Source organism: Mus caroli, unplaced genomic scaffold (genome assembly GCF_978045245.1).
Source record: "Mus caroli unplaced genomic scaffold, Mus_caroli_1 scaffold_13, whole genome shotgun sequence".
NCBI lineage: Eukaryota > Metazoa > Chordata > Mammalia > Rodentia > Muridae > Mus > Mus caroli.
The window spans coordinates 16,056,777-16,070,713 of record NW_028227268.1 but is presented as its reverse complement, the minus strand read 5'-3'; the positions used below and the strand labels follow the sequence as shown (position 1 = coordinate 16,070,713).

General features: G+C 44.3%; 1 protein-coding gene across 1 annotated transcript; it reads left to right on the top strand.

The window, feature by feature from the left end:
• The first annotated feature begins 2,268 nt into the window (after positions 1-2,268).
• On the top strand, positions 2,269-13,682 carry Taco1 (translational activator of cytochrome c oxidase I). Its single transcript, XM_021176637.3, has 5 exons — positions 2,269-2,777; positions 5,724-5,830; positions 8,240-8,367; positions 8,904-9,081; positions 9,449-13,682. The coding sequence occupies exons 1-5, from the start codon at positions 2,507-2,509 to the stop codon at positions 9,647-9,649; spliced, it is 885 nt and encodes a 294-aa protein (XP_021032296.1). The 5' UTR covers positions 2,269-2,506; the 3' UTR covers positions 9,650-13,682.
• The last annotated feature ends 255 nt before the right edge of the window (positions 13,683-13,937 follow it).

Below are 13,937 nucleotides of genomic sequence, written 5' to 3'. Positions count from 1 at the left end.
TGTGTGCAGTACCTACAGAAGTGGGAGGCGGGTATTGGATCCTCTAGGACTGGAGTTACAGAGGCTGTGAGCCACCTTTGGGTGCTGGGAGTCATACCTGATGTCTCTGCAAGAGCAGCAAGTGCTTTAAATGCTGAGCCATCCCTCCAGCCCCCTGGAGCTGAGTCCTGAAGAATGATTTCACCAGAAGAATCGAAGGATGTCCTTCATAATGAAGGACACTCAAGAGAAACAAAAGAAGCAAAGAATTTGTACTCACTCCCGGTAGCAGTGGTGTGGGCTTTTAGTCTTGGCACTCAGCAGGCAGAGGTGCATGAATCTCTGAGTCAGAAGCCAGTACATAGTCAGTTCCAGGACAGCCAGGGCTCCACAAAGAAACCCTATCTCAAAATACAAAACACGGGCTGGAAAGATGGCTCAGCAGTTAAGAGCACTGACTGCTCTTCCAGAGGTCCTGAGTTCAATTTCCAGCACCCACACGGTGGCTCACAACCATCTGTAATGGGATCTGATGCCCTCTTCTGGAGTGTTTGAAGACAGCTATGGTGTACTTACACATAATAAATAAATCTTAAAAAAAAAAAAAAAACAAACTCAGGCTGTGCTTGGTGGCTGCCAGCTATTCTGGAACTAGGAAAGAGACACAAGGATGATCTAACAGCTAACATAATGCCCTCCCATAGAGATACATGAGAATGAAAGGTAAGTAGAGTAATTTTGGACATATCCACTAAGAATATAAAATCTGGGGGCTGGAGAGATGGCTCAGTGGTTAAGAGCACTGACTGCTCTTCCGAAGGTCCTGAGTGCAAATCCCAGCAACCACATGGTGGCTCACAACCATCTGTAATGAGATCTGATGCCTTCTGCTGTGTCTGAAGACAGCTACAGTGTACTTATGTATAATAATAAAATAAATCTTTTTAAAAAAAGTATAAAATCTGTGTCCGTGCTCTTCCCCTCATCCTGCTTATTCAAGGCCATTGTATGTAGAAGGAAACAGAAAGTAAAGAACTTGCCCAAGGTTGCACTACTAAATGGCAGAAACACACTTTGAATTCATCCAGCCTAACTTTAGAGAGCAAGACTTCAAACTGCCTTCACACTGACCTGCTTTTTTAAATGTGTTAAGCTCTTGAGACTTAATTCACACACACACACACCCTGGAGAGCTCTTAAAAAGTTTCAAGCAGCTGCTACATTGTTTTTTCTTTATTTTTCCATAGTGTCCTTTTTCTCTTGTTTTCTCCGCCAAGAGAACAGATGGAAGGGGCTGGAAAAAGAGCTCAGCAGTTAAGGATATTGGTTGCCCTTCCAGAGGACCCAAGTTCAATTTCGATTCTCCATGTGACAGCTCACAACCATCAGTTCCAGGCTATCTTGATGTTAACCTTGGTGGCGGTTTCTTTATCTGTAAAATAAATATCTGAGACACCAGGCACACAAGTAGCGCACAGACATACATGCAGTCAAAACAACCATACACATATATTAAAAATACTTAAACTAATTTTAAAACAACAGATGGAAAACGAAGATAGCAGTTTGACTCAAAGACTGGCCCGATCTTTTGTCCTCTCCCCCAAATTCTGCTATTTATCTAACTGTCCCCAAGCTATCTCCTTGGGTTTAGAAGTCAATTATGATTACAGTTGCTACTTACATATTGATTTTACTCAAACTCCAGGGGTTTATGCTGTATTTTCAACTCTCCAGTATAGGTTGGCAAAACAGGCAATGCCATCCTTGTTTACAGAAATGAAATCTAAATCAGAAAGTTTTAAATGACTGGGCAAATCCCTTCTCGGCTGGTGGCGTAGTGGCTTATTTTGTTTGGTTGTTGTTGTTTTTTTTTTCTTTTTTTGTCGTTGTTTGTTTTAATTAAAGTTTTTGCTTTTTTTTTTTTTTTTTTTTTTTTTTTGAGACAAAGTCCTAAGGTCAAGACCTTTCCTTCGCCTCTCAAGTGCTGGAATCACGCCCGGCATTTAGTACGTTTTTGTTTATTGTTTCCTTTTTTTAAACAGGCAACCTTGGCGGCGGTTTCTTTATCTGTAAAATGAACCGACTGAACTACATATTTCTTTTTTAACCAAACAATTCTTATTCTGGACTTGCTCGGTTAGGAAGGAAAGTCAGTCACCTGAATCTCTCCGGGAAGGAGATCTGTCGTTTCCAAGCAACCCGGAGCAATGAAGGGTTGCGTCACTCCTGGCAGGGGCGGGGTTGGAACGAGTACCGCGAGGCAGCGGAACCGACTTTGCAGAATCCGGGAACGTCTTTTTGCGGCGGACGGGGCAAAGGAAGTGTGCTGCACCATTTAGGGTCCCCGCGCCCGGCTCCTTCGCGGTCACTCCAGGCAGTGCAGCGTCAGGAGGAGCCGAGCCTCTGAATTTCTGGAGAGCTGTAGCAGCGGTCTGAACGTCCAGACCGGGTTGTTCCGGGGCCGGACTAGACGGGCGGATTTTAGCTGCTCCTCTTTGCACCGCGCAGCCCCTTGTCGAAGCAGATGATGTCTTGGACTGCCGCCAGCCTGAGAATGACCGCTGTCCCGTGCTTTCGTGTGCGATGCCTCGGGTTCCGCGTGGGTCCTTGGGGCGCTTCCCAGCATGCAAACCCCGGCTGTGGTGCAGCGCCACACAGGACGCTGCATGTCAGCGCGACGGCCTCGGCGGGACACAATAAGTGGTCTAAAGTCCGGCACATCAAGGGCCCCAAGGACATGGAAAGGAGTCGAATCTTCTCCAAACTCACTCTCAGTATCCGCCTGGCGGTTAAAGGTGAGAGCCTGGTAGTCCTCACTGCTGGTCACTGAAGCCCTTTAGGTGCCTAAGGCTTCACTTAGGGCTGTCCCCCTAACCCCCAGTTGTCATAATTGTCCTACTCATAACCCTCAAAGCACTTACTTACACTGGATATTTCTGTTTTCCTTTTCAAAGACCTTCAGAGACCCGCCCTTAGAAAGATAAAAATGACTTCATCTAAGTGTATAGTTAAAAGGTACTTCATAGAAATACGCCTTAAGAAAGTGTGGCAGAAGTCGGAGGCCTCAAACCAGACCAATAACTCATGGCAATGAACATTTGCAAGTGAAGCAGTTTGGACAAAAGAATATCCAGTGTGACAAACCACAACACCGCAGCTTCTGCTTCTACATCAGAGATGGGTTTTGGTTTTGTTTTGTTTAGGGGAGGGAGACTGCAAGTGTGGAGAGGATGGATCTGGAGGGATGACAGGATCAGTGTGAGATTGGGATGCATGATGCAAAATTCACAAAGAGTCGATTTAAAAAGTTAAAGATATTTATCAAATAAAATGACAGGAAGAGGGAAAAAGAAAGAATAAAGCATAAAGAATCAAGTCAGGGCTTGGAGAGATGGCTCGGCGGTTAAAAGCACTTGCTGCTCTTGCAGAGGACCTGGGTTTGGTTCCCAGCACTCATGTGACATCTAACAACGCCGGTCGTGGTAGCATATGCCTTTAATCCCAGCACTCGGGAGGCGGAGGCAGGCGGATTTCTGAGTTTGAGGCCAGCCTGGTCTACAAAGTGAGTTCCAGGACAACCAGGGCTATACAGAGAAACCCTGTCTCGAAAAACAAAAAACAAACAAAAACAAAAAACCAACAACAACATCTAACAACTACGTTAAACTTCAGTTCCAAGTACCCAATGTTCTCTTCTGGCCTCCCCAGGCACTGCATGCATCATGCATGCAAGCAAACACATAAGCAGGTCTTGTGAGGAAGAAAGAGAAAGAAAGTGCCTTTCTTGAAGGGACTAACCATGCGTTCTGCAGCTGCTTCTACTACCACTGAAGGTTGGGACAGGCATGCTGAGACAAGCCATTTTTCACTTCCTTTTCCCTCATCAGAGCTCCTAAGACATTTCCTTGGAAGGTCAGTTTGGAACCATGCGTCGCTTCAGTGATTCTCGTTTCGGTGTCAGGCTGGTAGAAGTAGAGGGGGGAAAATCCTATGAAAAGTGTGGACCTGGAGTTAGGAAGATGTGAACGATGTATTGGCTAGGTTGATTCAATGCCCTTCAACACGTGGCTTAACTACTGAATTTTAATTTTCTGTAAAGCAAGGACAATGCCCACTTTGAGGTGGCTTGCGGCATGCAAAAGGCAATAAGCTGTTAATTTATCCCCACAACTTGTGTCTGATGCTTCTCATTGCTTCCTTTTCTAAGGAAGTTTTGATTTAACCATCATTATTTTTGATCCAGGAGGGGATACTACAGAGAACATCCTGTATAGCCCCTCCCTCCAGAGGCTGAGCCCAGTCCTATGTGAGCACTTCAGCGCATGCGTTAACTCAGACAGTAAGAGCAAGGATCTTAACATTCAACTGTTTCAGCTGACAGAAATGGAGTTTGCTGAAACCCTGCAACATGATAACTATCCCTCAAGACAGACTGAATTAGGAACTTCTTATCCAGGCTGGGCTTCTAGCCCAGGGATAAAGCCCAGTGTTCAGCATGGATGAGGCCTTGAACTCCATCGCCTGTACCCACCAATAAAGAAACTTCTTCCCTAAAATAGTTCTCCTTATTCCAATAGAATCACTAAATCAAGTACTCTCTGTTCGTTTGTTTGTTTATGACAGAGTCTCACTCTTTGGGGTTTTTTTTGTTGTTGTTGTTCTTTTTGTTTTTGTTTTTTTTTTTTTTTTTTTTTTTTTTTTTGGTTTTTCGAGACAGGGTTTCTCTGTATAGCCCTGGCTGTCCTGGAGCTCACTTTGTAGACCAGGCTGGCCTCGAACTCAGAAATCCGCCTGCCTCTGCCTCCCGAGTGCTGGGATTAAAGGCGTGCGCCACCACGCCCGGCGTTTTTGTTTTTTTTTTAATCATGGTTTCTCAGTGTAGCCTTGGCTGACCTGGAATCTGCCTCTGCCTCCTGAGTGCAGGGTTTGAAGGTGTTCACCACCACCACCATGTCCAGCCAGAATCTCACTCTTAACTGAAACGGACCCAGAACTCATTATGTAGTTCACCTGCCTGAGCCTCTGGAGTGGTGGGGTTACGGGTGTGTGCCAATATGCTTATCTAGATTAAATACTCGTGTGTGTGTGTGTGTGTGTGTGTGTGTGTGTTGTGCCAGCCACGGCACACATGGAAATCAGAGGACAACTTTCTTTTTGTTTTGTTTTGTTTTGTTTTTGAGACAGGGTTTCTCTGTATAGTCCTGGCTGTCAACTCACTTTGTAGACCAGGCTGGCCTCGAACTCAGAAATCTGCCTGCCTCTGCCTCCCTAGTGCTGGGATTAAAGGCGTGCACCACCACGCCCGGCAGAGGACAACTTTCTGAAGCTGATTCTCTCCTTCCTCCTATGAGTAGATTGTAGGGATAGACCTTAGTTCACTAGGCTTGCACATTAGGCAATTTTACCACCATCTCTCTGGCTTTTTTATTTTTAATTCAGGGCTCTTTCTAGCCTAGAGTTTACCAAATAGACAGCCTAGCTGGCTAGTGGTCACAGGATCTGTTTCTGCCTGCCTGGTTCTGGGATTATAAACTGGTGCTAGCATTTTCTTATATGTGGGATCTAGGGATCAAATTCAGACACTTTTGCTTGCAAGGCAAGCACTTTACACACCTCATTATAATGTTAATATTCTGACAAAGAGTCATTTCTCATTGCTTTGGGGTTGGAGAGGGTGGAGACCACTTGTTTCTCCTATACTGTGGTGAGAAGCCTTTGATCATTCTTCTCTCCTTATCCAGAGGGAGGCCCTAACCCTGAGAACAACAGCAGCCTGGCCAACATCTTAGAGGTGTGTCGCAGCAAGAATATGCCCAAGTCAACCATTGAATCAGCACTGAAGACAGAGGTGTGTCCTTAGACATTATTCACCACAGCCCCCAGAGGGTATATGTTTAGAAAGCTACCACAGACTCCTTAAATTGTCAGGGGGGAAGGGTAGGAACATGGTTGACAAGTTCAACCCAGAGACCTTTGGGGATTCTCTATCCTTGGCCTTTAGTTAGAGTAATGGTTCTCAACCTTGCTAATTCTGTGACCCTTTCATACAGTTCCTCATGTGTTGGGGACCCCCCCCCCAACCATAAACTTATCTCGTTACTACTTTATAACTGTAATTTTGCTACTGGTATGAATTGTCATGTAAATATCTGTATTTTCTGATGTTCTTAGGCAAGCCCTGTGAAAGGGTCACTTGCCCCTGCAAGGGGGTTTAGACCCACAGGTTGAGAACTGGTGGGCTAGAGGCCCATGACCAGGATAGGCTAGGTAGACAGCATGGAGACCTATACAGTGGAGAGTTGCATAGGAGTAGAAAGAACAGGTAAGACTGGGGAAAGCCCTGACATTAGGTTGGAAAAGGGATTGTTGTTTTTCGAGACAGGGTTTCTCTGTGTAGTCCTGGCTGTCCTGGAACTCACTCTGTAGACCAGGCTGGCCTCGAACTCAGAAATCCGCCTGCCTCTGCCTCCCAAATGCTGGGATTAAAGGCGTGCGCCTCCACGCCCGGCAGAAAAGGGATTGTTTTTCTTTTCAAATGTTTATGTCTAAAGAAGGAAAGCCAGTGAAAAGAGAGGTTAAAGGTTAAGGGCAATGATAACAGTGGGAGGTGTTGGCCTCCAACATATCTTTCTCCGGAATAGCTAAGAATTTGACGACTTAAGAGTATCTTCTTGTTGTTTTAATTTGAAATGGGGTGTGTGTGTGTTTGTGTGTGTGTGTGTGTGAGTGTGTGTGTGTGTATGTGTGAGTGTGTGGGTGTGTTTGTGTGAGTGTGTGTGTGTATGTGTGTGGGTGTGTATGTGTGAGTGTGTGTGTGTGTGTGAGAGTGTGTGTGTGTGTGTATGTGTGTGTGTGTGAGAGTGTGTGTGTGTGTGTGTGTGTGTGTGTATGTGTGAGTGTGTGGGTGTGTTTGTGTGAGTGTGTGTGTGTATGTGTGTGGGTGTGTATGTGTGAGTGTGTGTGTGTGTGTGTGTGTTTAGCCCAGGCTAGCATGGAACTCCTGATCCTCCTACCTCAGCCTCACAAAGTGCTGAGCCGATAGAGGCATTTAATCACTCTCCAGAGTCATTGTCATAGAGCTGGCAGTTATTGGGTGCTTGTTCTAGACCAAGTCCTTTAGTAAAAACACTGCATGCAGGATCTCAGGGATTCCTGCAAGTGACCTAAAGTGGAAACTAAGGCACAGAAAGGTTTGACTTGTTTTAGCTCATGCAAAAAACTGACAGACCCCAATCCAAGTGGCCAGACCCCAGGACTCAGTAGGAAACTTGGATTTCATCTGTGAAAATGGATGGGAAGGTCATCAGTTGAAAGGCTCTTGGAAGATTCAGGCCAAGGCACTCAGAGAGAGTAGTGGCATGGGCAGGGGATGAAGGTCTAGGGAGTCCAGAGGAAATTGGTAACTAGATGGGGAGTGTTTGAATTTAGCTACAGAGCTAGGTTCAGTGGCTGCCATGACAAGTCCTACATATGTGATGTTTCTATAGCAGCATTCAGCAGGGGCACTGAGATTTCCTAAGTAGGTTTCACATGAGTGGAATATAGGAAGATGAGCAAAGATAGGAGTGACCAGGGACTACAGAGATGGCTCAGTGGTTAAGAGTGCTTATTGTTCTTCCAGTGGACCCAAGTTCAATTCCCAGAACCCACATCAGGTGGCTCACAAACACCTATAACTTTAGCTCCAACGATCTGACACTTCTTGTCTCCATAGGCACTGCTATTCAAATGTACATACACATATAAACATAATTAAAAATAAACAATTTTTTTTTAAAAGTCTTTAATCTCAACGTTTGGGAGGCAGAGGTGGTGAATCTTTGAGTTCGAGGCCAGCCTGGTCTACAGAGTAGTTCCAGGACAGCCAGGACTACACAGAGAAAAACAAAACAAGAAAGAAAGAAAGAAAGAAGAGTAAGGAAAAAACAAAGAAAAGCAAGCTAAGAGTGACTGTGAGAGGATTGGATGTGAGATCTGCTTAGAGAGGCGTGGAAGCAGAGCTGTGAAAGGCTATTCAGGAATCAGGGAAACAGACTCCCTTCTCGAAGGATAGGATTTCCAGTGATCTCAGAGGTTGATACCATTGGGCTCCCCTCAGAAGAGACAAAAATAAAGACTCGAGGGTCCAAGCTTAAGTCTTGAGAGGCCATGGAGCCACTCTTTGATACCTGTGGTTTGGTGCTGGCAAGAAGGGCACTGGGACATCAGGAAATAGGACGGTGCATTTATTTATTTATTTATTTATTTATTTATGCAGAAAAACAAAGGCATTCATTTGCTATATGAGGGTCGTGGCCCTGGAGGCTCTTCTCTGCTTATTGAGGCGTTATCAAACAGTGGTCCCAAGTGCCATCTGGACATTAAATATATCCTGAACAAGAATGGGTAAGTGTGTGTATGGAGAAAGGGGAAGAAGAAGGGGGCAGCACCTTTAGATTCCAGTTCTATGTAGCAAATGCCACCGGTTCTCAGCAATGTTTCAGGTTCTAAGTACACTTCTTCCTTAGTGGAATCCAGAATAATAACTGATTTTTCCTTCATGTCCTTTGAATGAGATAGGATCCCAAAGATACAGTCATTGGGTCTAAGAGAGATTTTTTTTCCCCCATTATTCCATCTGTAGCTATAGAACGGCCTAGTCTTCAAATGCTCCACCAGGACAGGAATCTTAATGGAACAGGAAACAATGAGTTAAGTTGCATCCTACCGACGGCAGGGAGGGCAGAAAATAGGAGGTGGGGGTGCTCTTCAAAGTCACCTTACCCAGCACCAACTGCATCTTCGGCATGAAGAGAGTTGCTGGGTGTCTTTGGGTACTCCAGTGGCTGGATGGGTTAGGGGACAGTGTTAGGATGCAGCGCTGTGTAGAGTAGGGCTTCTAAAACTATCCACACATTCTTGCCTGTTCCCTCTCCTGTCAGGGGAATGATGGCTGAAGGAGCACGCCACTTTTTTGACAAAAAAGGAGTGGTTGTTGTTGGAGTGGAGGACAGAGAAAAGAAAGCTGTGAACCTAGAGCGTGCCCTAGAACTGGCCATCGAAGCAGGAGCCGAGGATGTGAAGGAAGCCGAAGACGAAGAAGAAAAGAACCTTTTTAAAGTGAGTATGGGTGCTGGTGAGATGGCTCGGTGCGTCAAGGGGCTTGCTTCCAAGCTGACAACCTGAAGAATTTGTGTTTCATGGGATTCCAAGGGGTCTCTAATAGATACCTAAAGGTGTGCTTCTCTGTGTGTCAGAATGCAGGTAAAGCAAAGACTTGATAAACTGCACAGTGTTACTAAGTGAACACCGGAGGGTAGGGCCTATTCTTGTGAGTTGGTAAGAAGCATTCTGAGCATTGGAAACTATGAACTTAAAGGCCAATGATGATATAGTACAGGTTGCTCCACTCAGGATTTTGCAAACTTCTGTCTGGGTTGTGGCATTACTTCCTGGCTTCTCACCTCCTCCCTTCTTTTATCTCTAGTTCATTTGTGATGCTTCCTCACTACATCAAGTGAGGAAAAAACTGGACTCGCTGGGCCTGTGTCCTGTATCCTGCTCAATGGAGTTCATCCCTCACTCCAAGGTGCAGCTGGCTGAGCCGGAGCTGGAGCAGGCTGTTCACCTCATCCAGGCTCTTAACAACTATGAGGATGTGATTCACGTTTATGACAATATTGAATAAGCAGCCTCGACTAGACTTGGCTCCGGCTCTTTCCTAGGCCGCACGAGCTTCTGCAGCAATCTCGGAGACTGAAACAGCCGAGAGCCTATTAGAGACCTGCTGTAATGGCTGTCAGCCTTGGGAAAAGGGGACTCTTAGCTCTGTTGGTATCATGGGGCCATCTGGAATACAAGGTGAGACTGGCCAGCCGCTCTGACTCTGATCCCAGGTGACTGGCTCTTGTCTTAAGAGTCTTAAGTGACTTGTGGTACCGTAGAGTGGAAATGATCTTCAATAATAACAGTAGTGACTTTTGGATGCTTTGTTGCTGGTATGACTCTTGAGGTGTCCTGATTTGTGTCCAGTTTTTGAACCTCTGGACTAACTGACATTCAAGCCCACATGCTTACTTCTCTACTTTCATACTAAGATTGTCTTTTTCCTTTTCTTTCTGTTGTAGAATAGAGACGTGGCTGTTCTTGTGGTTGGGTGCTGGTCTAACGACCTAGCCTTCTCACTTGTTCATGCAGCTAGTGTCTCTTGAACACCTTACTTACAGGGATTGTGCTTTTCTAGGGAGAAGGCAGTTCAGTTGGTGCTTATGTGCCTCTCTAAGATGTGAGACCTCAAAGGGAAGACACAGGGATGTACCCATGGCTGTGCTCCAGGGTATCATAGATTACGTTCATTATCTTTGTTCTCTGTGTGGTTTCTGTTCCCCTTTTGAGGGCTTAAGCCTAATGCCAATAGAAAATCAGGTATCAAGGAAAAAGGCCTCCCCAGGATCTACTTTGATTAACCCTGTGTTGTGATATTGATAAAAGCAGATGAGGTTGCTTTCCTGTAAGGGCTTATACTAACTTAGGTTTGAAAGCTTGAGGGTCTCAGAAGGCCAGTTTTGGCTCCTGTTCTAACGACACCAAATAACAGGAACGACAGTAACTAGAGGGGAAACAGGCAAAGGGAAGACTGCTGATGTGCTGGGCCAGAGCCTGGCCTTTGTACCTTCACCAAAGAAAGGCTAGCTGTGCTGACTGCTGTGTTGTAGCACGTCAAACACACTGGGTGTGGGATGGCTCTCGAACCCAGGTCACCTGCCGATGTATAAGTTCTTCAAGCCGGTCCGAGCTCAGAGTAATCTTTTCTGAAGGAACCGTAGATAAATAAGCATGGAAAAGACCCAGATCTGTGACAGGTAACTTCTGCTTCTGAGAAAAGACAGCTGGAAACCCAAGATGAGGGAAACAACACCAACAAATCCAACACCAACACCCCAAACCAACACCAACAGAACAACCCAAGATCATACCTAAGCACGTGCCCTCATGCCTATATCAAAGGCATGTACTAGCCAGGGCTCTTTAGAGTCGCTTGGCTACGTCATACGTATGGACTAGCACATCGTCTGAATGGGGTAACTTGATGTTGATTACCTGCTTTATCATAGATATGATACTGTTGTGTGATTTGACTTTTACCAACAAACCTGTAAAACACAGCGAGGGGTCAGGAAATGTCTTGGCAAGTGCTTGCCTTGCAACTGTGAGGACCTGAGTGTGAATCCAGAGAAGCCACCTAAAGGGTAGACACAGTGTGCATCTGTAACCCCACTGTTCCTGTGGGAGAGTGGGAGCTAGGACAGGAGAGTCCCCTGAAGCTTGGGAGCCAGCTAGCTTGACCTTCATAGCAGCAAAATAAGAGACCCTGTCTCAAACCAAGTAGAAGGTGAATACTCCCACCCGAGTCCTCTGACCTCCACACATATGCCATGGCACATGCTTGCCCAAACTTATACACACAAACATACTGACATATCATGTACACCCGTGTACACACATACATACACAAAAATACTAAAATAAAATAATTGTTATATATATAAATTATCTTATACCTAGGGCTGGAGAGATGGTTCTCTTTTTTTTCTTTTGATCTCCTATAACATTCACATATACATGATATAAACACATATACACACATACACACACATATATACATAGTTAATTTTAAAAAGAGATAATAAATCTCTTTGAAAAAAAACCCTCAAATTATCTTTTTCCAAACAAAGGAGACTGGGTCTAATATGGCATCTTATGTTGACAAGACCTTGTTTATAATATAGCCCTGCTTTAGAAATGTTGAATATAAACTAAGTTGAAGGAATATGATCGTTTCTAACCTAAGGGAACTTAAGGGAACTTGGCTACTCATGTGAACAGGCCCCTTCCAATCTAGAAGAGTTCGTTAATATGACTTGTTGAGGAACCAGTTTCCTCATTAGGCAGCTGTGAGAATGACTCTGCACTGACCCCTGGCGGCCGGTGCCCCGCATGCTCCTGCTGTTAACAAGGAAAAGCAGAAATGGGCTGACTTGAACCTTTCCTATTATGTATGGGTCCAGTTGAGCCCATAAAATATAAAGATAGTCATATCCATAAAATATAACAAGAAACCACTGTGAGGATTCATACTAAAAACATTTAAGAAGGGAAATTTTTAGTTTCGTGATACATTCTGTCTGATTGTCATTATTATAAAAGTGAATTTTGTAACAATAGCATCTGTGTTTCAGGGAAGAAATCTTAGAGTTCTCTTTGTTATTTCTGCTTTGAAATTTCACTTGGAGGCCATGGAGTGAGTGTTCGGGACTCTCAGATCAATATAAAAAATTGGGAATGAGAAGACAAAGGTATAGCCCTTCCCGTTGCACAAAAAAAGCCCTGACATTCACAGGAAACAGTTACCTTTCTAAGCACACTTTATATCAAGCTAGCTACGGTGTCACACACCTGTCACACAAGTGCATGCAGGAGTAGGAGGACTGTTGAGAGTTTAACCTGGTCTACATACAGAGTTCCAGGCCAGCCAGGGCTACCTAGTAAGACCTTGCCTCAACAAAACAAAAATATTTTATGTCATAAAATGTTTACAATGTAGTATTATGTAAAGATTCAAAATTACATGTATGTTGGGCTAGGGTGAAAGAGGAAATTTGTCAAAATTTCAGGAATGGCAACTGTAGAGTGATGATGTCACTGATTTTTTTTTTTTTTTTTTGCTTTGTTTTGGAGTTTTATTTTATTTTAACTAGTGAGCCAGTCTTACTCTGTAGCCTAGGCTGGCCTTGCACTCATTCTCCTGCTTTACCCTCTTCTGAGAGTACTACAACTGTGGCTCACCATGCCTGCTAGTGTTACTGAGTGTCTTTCTAGAGTCATGTTATTTTTATCAGGGGAAGTTTTGGTTTATTTTTTTTTTTCCAGTGGTAGAGATCCGACCCAGGGTCTCACACTCGCTAGGCTCTGCTACTGAACTACATCCCTGGCCCAAGGGGAGATATAAGGAACAAACTAACAAATAGATGATGGGTGTGGCCCTGTATACTAGTTATTCCAACTTCCGAGGCTAAACAGAGGGTTAAGACAAGAGAAAACAAATCCATTAACCAAAACTAAAGCCAAAAACTAAAAAATCTTACTCAAATTATTGCCCAATTAGGAGACCAACAACATTTGGAAGTCTGGGTATAATGTGTGTGTGTTTTAAACAACAACAACAAAAACCAGGATCTCACTGTATAGCCCTAGTTATGTAGAAGGTACTGAACTTGAATTTCCTCCTACCTCTGTGTCTGGAGTGCTGATTGCAGTGTGAGCCACCACGCCTGGCTCTGACGACTTACATCATCTTATCTTTGATCATTGTCTTAGTGATACAAAGTTATTCACTGCCTTGAAGCCACACTAGAGTTATATTCTCCTGTCCTTCTGGTAAGATGGAAATCTTTGTGACAGTCTCTGTCACAATTTTGACTAGTATGTGTGTACATGTTAGGATCAAACCTAACCTAACTTTGCTTTGCTAAGCAAAGGCTATAGATACCACCGAGCTATATCGCCTGGCAGTTTTTCATGGATTCTGGCGAGTACACTCAGGTTCCTGTGCTTGCAAGGCAAGCACTCACTGACGACTGACACGTCTCCCCAACCCAAGTTATTTTTCTTTGAATTTTGAAGGAAATACAATAAATACAATAAAGCTTCAAACTCCTGGAGGCTCTGACTCCTAGGTATTCTTCTGAATTCTTATGGACTCCTCTGTAGATGCTCTAGGAAAAAAAAAAAAAAAGCCAGTGAGCTGGCAGACGTGAATGCTGTGGTAAATACCAAACTTGACTTCAGTCTGTCCAGCCACTGAATAAATAGGTAGCACTTTTAACTTTATTCCTTCTTGTACCTTCTGCTTATGATAAAAAAAAAAAACATTATTTATTTTAAAATCTTATTTTACTTTATGTGTGTGTGTTGGG

What these genes read in the sequence shown, in the direction of transcription:
- Taco1 (XM_021176637.3), top strand. Translation starts at nt 2,507, where the DNA reads ATGATGTCTTGGACTGCCGCCAGCCTGAGAATGACCGCTGTCCCGTGC. An exon ending in TATATCCTGAACAAGAATGG is followed by an intron (nt 8,368 to 8,903) that starts GTAAGTGTGTGT and finishes CTCTCCTGTCAG; the next exon opens with GGGAATGATGGCTGAAGGAG. An exon ending in AAGAAAAGAACCTTTTTAAA is followed by an intron (nt 9,082 to 9,448) that starts GTGAGTATGGGT and finishes TTTTATCTCTAG; the next exon opens with TTCATTTGTGATGCTTCCTC.